This window comes from Lissotriton helveticus, chromosome 7 (assembly GCF_964261635.1).
Source record: "Lissotriton helveticus chromosome 7, aLisHel1.1, whole genome shotgun sequence".
Classification (NCBI taxonomy): Eukaryota; Metazoa; Chordata; class Amphibia; order Caudata; family Salamandridae; genus Lissotriton; species Lissotriton helveticus.
In genome coordinates, this window is record NC_136068.1 from 1824167985 (window position 1) to 1824173984 (window position 6000).

Below are 6000 nucleotides of genomic sequence, written 5' to 3' on the forward strand. Positions count from 1 at the left end.
CCCCAGAGCACTGGACCGCTAACTCCGGCCAGGCTCGGTATCCACCCACCCCAAGATGGCGCCTCCCCCTCCCCTCACGGCGATCAGCCGGCTGGGAGGAATCGAGGGAGGGTGTAGGAGGAGCGAGAGAGCGGCTGCGGCAACCTGTCAACTTTGAGGTAGGTTAAAATGCACACAACTTAATTTTCAGTAAACAGACTAAAAGCAATTGTATTTTAAAACGATTTAGAGCTTCGCTACCACAGCAGGCAGAATGCGGCTATACAAGCAGAATTTCAATGCACAACACACAGATCTCCCCAGCAAGCCCCGGGCGCTGCCACCACCCTTAGAGCTTAAGACATGAATGTTGCAGTAGCACTTGAACTGACACACAGAACAGCCAAGCCCACTGTCGGACATGGAAAGCCTCAGAGTCTTGCACACATATGTAAGCACAAGCTTTTAAGTTAAACATGGTGGCATGGCACCGCACAGCCAGGTAGTGCATGGCAGGAGAATAAACAGGAAACACATGAAGCAGAGCACAATTATGATTGTGCGCTCAACTAACCAGAAGCTGCTAACAGTCCCCAGGTTAGAGAAAGCAAGAAGTTGCTTTCCTTGGTTCCAAGCTCTGGAAATAAGGGAACCCGAGTCGGAACCCAAATTCTGAAAACTGTTTAAACTATTCTCCCAGCTAATTGTTCGCCCAGGACAGGGGACCTGGTTGCTGTCCTGGTGCTGGGAGGCCCTTCTGAGTAGCAATGCGCTTTATAAATCTAGGTGAATAGAATGGTGGTGTACCACTGAGAGCTAGGCAGATAGGCGCACCAATGGAAATGGCCCCAAAGTCTGTGGGTTTAAGGTGCTGCTGAGTCTGCTCATCGCCACTGTAAAGATGACACCAAGTCAGGAAACAATCCCACAAGGAATGTTATTCTAGAGCACCTCGCCCACAGTCTTCATCTCTGACTCACGCTTCAACATATTCAAACCCTCCCAGCCAACCAAGAGCTGTCCAGAACACAGTGCAAAGCATTGCATGATTACAGGCACAGTAGAAGGACTCCAGGTATAAGGAGTGTGAGGGAGGCTCTCCTCTGCTGTCTGTGCTGCAACCACATCTGGGAGAGGGGAACCGTCTCTTCCTGTGTTTTCTGTGGATGAAGCTTTCACTGCTGCTTCGAAGCTGTACCTGTTTGTGTGTGTGGCTTACTTAACTTCTGTCTGTGGTACCTATTTTGCATATAGAGGTTTTCCCCCACTGTTCTTTGTATAAGTGAAGCTTTAACTGCTGCTTTCTAAGCTATATGTGCTTGTGTGTGTGTGTGTGTGTGTGTGTGTGTGTGCGTGTGTGTGTGTGTGTCTGTGTGTGACTTACTTTACTTATGTCTATGGTGCCTATTTTGTATATACACAAAGTTTTCCCTCACTGTTCTTTGTGTAAGTGAAGTTTCCCAGCTGGTTTCTAAGCTGTACCTGTTTTGTGTGTGTGTAGCTTACTTTACTGATATCTGTGGTACCGATTTTGTGTAGTAAGTGAAGCTTTCGCTGCTGCGATGCCTATTCAGTATTGGTGACATTTACACTGCTGCTGTCCGAGCTTTACCTGTTAGTGAGGTTTAATTTGCTGCTGGTTATGCGATATGCGTTCCGTGTATGTAAGACTCCTTTCCTTCGTATTATTTTGCTGTGTCTGCTGTGCCTTATCTGTGTGAGTGGAGTTTACCTAGCTTGTCTCTTTGCATCTCCTATTGTGTGTGAAACCTCAGCCATACTTGCAAGATTGATTTAGGGACCATTATAAGAGGAAATTAAGCCTTCTGAGGCTGGGATGCTTCTCGAGTAAAGACCTCACCCCCAAATGGCAACGGTCTTGGTCAACTTCTGCCTGTCGCCTTTGCGGCAACGCCATAGAGTCTTTATTGCATTTAATATGCATATGCCCGGCATTGCAAACACTAAGGAAAACGCTTTTGCTACCACTTTTGAGAGAAGCTCAGGTGAGAACTTGCAGGGCTGCTGTGATAGAATGCCTCAGCGGGTCCCGGATACAACTAGCCTGCAAAACGATAAAATTTCTGGCTCACGCTGCAGAAGAGCTAGAAAACAAGGCAGTAATTAAAGATGACCTTGGCCAACGGGTCTTATCACGGCTGCCCCAGGACCCCCACTTCCCTTCCTAATGGACATCAGTTTATTCGCACTTCTTCAGGCTGAGTTCTCTACTCTGAGTCAAAATGTGTATCTTCCACCAAATTAATTTATTCCCCAAAGTATTTGCACTTTTTCCAAGAACAATCATCAGTTGGTTCGTAGTTTCAATGAGATAGTCATATCCCCCCCTAGCCACATCCTTATAACTTTACACTGCGATTGTATACTTGTGTAAGTTTGTTAAGATTATGTTTTTTTTGTCCTTTTTTTGTGATTTTATTGTTGTTTTTATGCTGACTTCACGATGCACATGCCGTTTGCACGGTGGTAAGTCCCACCATTTTATGATTTTACAAATCAAATAAAAGTATTATTATTATTATCTATTGTGTGTGTGTGGGAGGGGGGATGGGGGGTGTAGCTGGGGCAAGCCTTTTCACTATATAGAAGCCAAATCTGTGGGCATTCTCAGTACTTGTTAATAACTGTGGTTCCTCCCTGGTCTCGCCTCTTCCGTGTTAATAATGTACTCAGTAATGTGGGCTTCTGGACCATGCATATCTCATTGTCTTCTGTCTTCTTCCAGATGTTGTGGATTCCATGCAGTGTTTTACATGCCACATAATATTCACAACCATGGCTTCCAAGTTAAGGCACATGAGACGAGACCACCCTGAAGTCTTTGCCAAGCATGTGAATTACGGCCCACTCACCTACCAGACTTCTCGCCAAAAGGAGCGCTCCCTCCACCCACCCCCAAGCAAAGGCCAGGTGATGTGTCTGGAGTGTGGTGAGACCTTCAGCAGCCGGAAGCTGATGCGGGCGCACAAGAACAAGCACAAGAAGAACAGCGCCTTCTCTTGCGTCATCTGTGGCCGTCGGTTTGAGCTGCTCGCGACTCTCCGGAAGCACCAGCGCTCCCACTCCTACGATGACCGGGACAAGGCAGGGGGGCCTTATATCTGCTTGGATTGTGGGGCAGTGTTTCCTGCGAGCAGGGGCCTGCGGTTGCACGAGTCCATCCACAACAAGCCCTAGATCTGGTGGCCATTGCACGAGTGCACGCACAAGCGCCAGATTCCGTGACCAGTGTAAAAGGAATTCATGAAATGGTGTCAAAAGAACTTCGAGAGGTGATACAGAGGCGGTCCCACTGACCGGGCTGAAGGCACATGACCACGAGTTTATCCTGTTTCGAGTGAACTCACAGATCATCGTCTCATAGACCTCAAGCATTTCATGAAGCAAGAATTACACAGAAAAGCCAAGTCAGCTGGATAATGTGGTAGCATTTCTCTGGGTAGCACTGAAGCTAGAGATGGTTAAAAATGGCTGACTCTTTGCTGTGCCCTCTGCTGGTGCAACAACCCCACCATTCACGATTAGAACCAGCAGGATAAAGTTCTGATTCTATGGAATAATATCATCACATTAGCTAATAGACATGGCTTTTCCCGCCAGTGACCAAGCACTGCACCATGGCAGTCACCCCAAGCGTAGACAATGTCTGCCTGCAAATCCTAACACTGGGGTGTCAACATGAGTCTTGAAAAGTACCGGGGTTTGAGTCCTACTCAAAACAAATAGCATTATTTTGTTTCTTTGGCAGGAAATACCAGTGTAAACCAGATTGAAGACTGCTATTGCATTAATGAAGACGGCCAGTGCTCTCTGTCTGATCTTCACAAAATTCATCATTTCTGCCTCTAGATCCGAAGTTTGCCTCGTGGGTGAAGGAGAAAGAGTGTGTAAGGTCACATGGACCAGCAACTTTCCTTCTGTACCAAGGAAGAGCTTCATATGCCCACCGTAACTGCTTCAGTGGAAGACAATCTTCCAGTCCCATATGTCATTGTTGCATCTGTTGACATTTTTGTTGACGGGGCGCAGCACCGTGGTCAGCCGTCCTTGCCCCTCCACAGATCTGTGCCATTGGACCTATATTCCATCTGCCTATCTGTAACTTGACAGATTTTCCAAGATCAGGCCTTGATCAGAAGGACTTGGTCTACATTGGCAAAGGCAGGAAGCACTTCCCCATTGGTGGCAAATGGCACATTACACAGCAGTGGCCTTCATGATTAAATGGCACATTATTCATAATGTTTAAAAATTGCTAGTGAGAAGGTGCTGCTGCCCAACTTTTAACTGTCTTGAAAATCACTTTATACATGTATGTATTTTATTTACATAACAGGACGAGCACTGTGTTTTTTGAAGTACGTTCTTTTCACGTTAAGAAAATCTGGAATATCTGACGAGGTATGGTAGGGTTTAACTTGTAGCCAGAGGGTCTGTGTTTACACCGTCCAATGGGCATTAATTGTCCAAATTATATGATGTGCGAAGGTGGGTATTTAAAAAGTCTTTCCCCTCTTGGCTTGCACAACCTTTACCTTTAGGCAAAAAATGTCATTTCAAGAAATTGTTCAAAACTCACTCTGGTGTTGCAAATATTCAAAAATGTGAGTAATCAAATAATTATATGTTTTATTGTATTGACATCATGGATTTGGCAGCACATGCAAGAAAGTATCATTAGGACCTAGAAAAGCAGCACCATTCCAGAAACGTATGCTGCTTCTTTTTGGGAGCAACGGAGAGGCCACTCCTAAATGTCACATTTTGCGAAAGCCTTCCAGCCATTTGGCGTTATCATGGAGACCCTCCTGCTAACCTGCTCATGGACCTGCATGTTATTCCAGTTTTTTGTTTCTTTCGGAAACTTAATCTACATGAAAGAAAATGAATAAATCTGTACAATAATCTCCTGTGTTGTTCAAATGTTGCACACCTATCGGTATCCAGACATTTTATATATAAAACAACCAATACTGTTTAACGTATCTCTGATTTATTTATTTATTTATTTATTTGCCCCACACAATTTTAGGACACTAAAAGCCTGCCACTTTTTATCCGGAAAAGTGCATTGAATGCTTGCACGAAGGACATTTCACAATGTGTTTTAGTGGGAAGTTTGTTGAATGCTTTAGGTAAGTGCAAAGACAGCTTTAGAGGGAATGGTAATGAGTATTTAGGAATCTGAAAAATCAAGTGTGTTGGATTGTGTTTGGGTATGTGTAAACTTGTATGTGTTTTTATGTGGACCTCTTTGGAGTTCTGTATCATAATTCTAAATAAACGTGAACTTAAACTTTAGAGGGAATTATGCATCAAGGGATATGTGCTTAATGCTCTAGACAAATGTACTGATTGGTTTATGGAAGTGTACTGAGCTTTAACGCAAGTGTGCTGAATTCTTTTATGCAAGTGTTTCTGAATTTGTTTATGCAAGTGTGCTAAATGCTTTTATTTTAGTGTTCTGAATGCTTTTAGGCAACTGTGCTGGATGCTTTTAGTCAAGTCTGCCTAATGTGTCTGATACAGACATCTAGCAGCAGATTATTGTTCTACATAAAAGAAGTTCTTGGAGCCAGGAATATAATCAGGTTACTTTTATTCAAGTTGAGTTGCTGGACCAGATCATAAGATGGTAATATAAAGAAACCCCACCAGGAGTGACCACCCTGTCACTCAGCCTGCCTGCCACCAACTGCCAGTCAACTACAGACAAAGCCCCCAACATTCTACGATGTCACCAAGTATTCTAACAGTGACAACATGTGAGCCACAGGGAAATCCCAACCAGGGTAAAAGAGACATAGATCACATATAACATATCTCCTTTCTTTAGGGAAGTAACAAAAGAGCAACACCAACATCAAAGTAGAGCATGCATACTCAAAACACAACATTCACAATGTGAAAGTACGTATTGACATACATACCCAATTCATTTGTAAATAAGCAAATAAATGGCATGGACACCATCCCCATTTCTCATAAAGGAAGGCAAAA

General features: G+C 44.2%; 1 protein-coding gene across 1 annotated transcript in view; it reads left to right on the forward strand.

Moving 5' to 3' along the window:
* LOC144770817 (zinc finger Y-chromosomal protein-like) overlaps window positions 1–5315 on the forward strand; it is a 43619-nt gene extending 38304 nt beyond the window's left edge. The window contains exon 3 of the mRNA XM_078655585.1: window positions 2726–5315. Within this exon, the coding sequence (XP_078511711.1) occupies window positions 2726–3177 (452 nt within the window). The 3' untranslated portion in view covers window positions 3178–5315. The remainder of the gene's footprint in view (window positions 1–2725) is intronic.
* The last annotated feature ends 685 nt before the right edge of the window (window positions 5316–6000 follow it).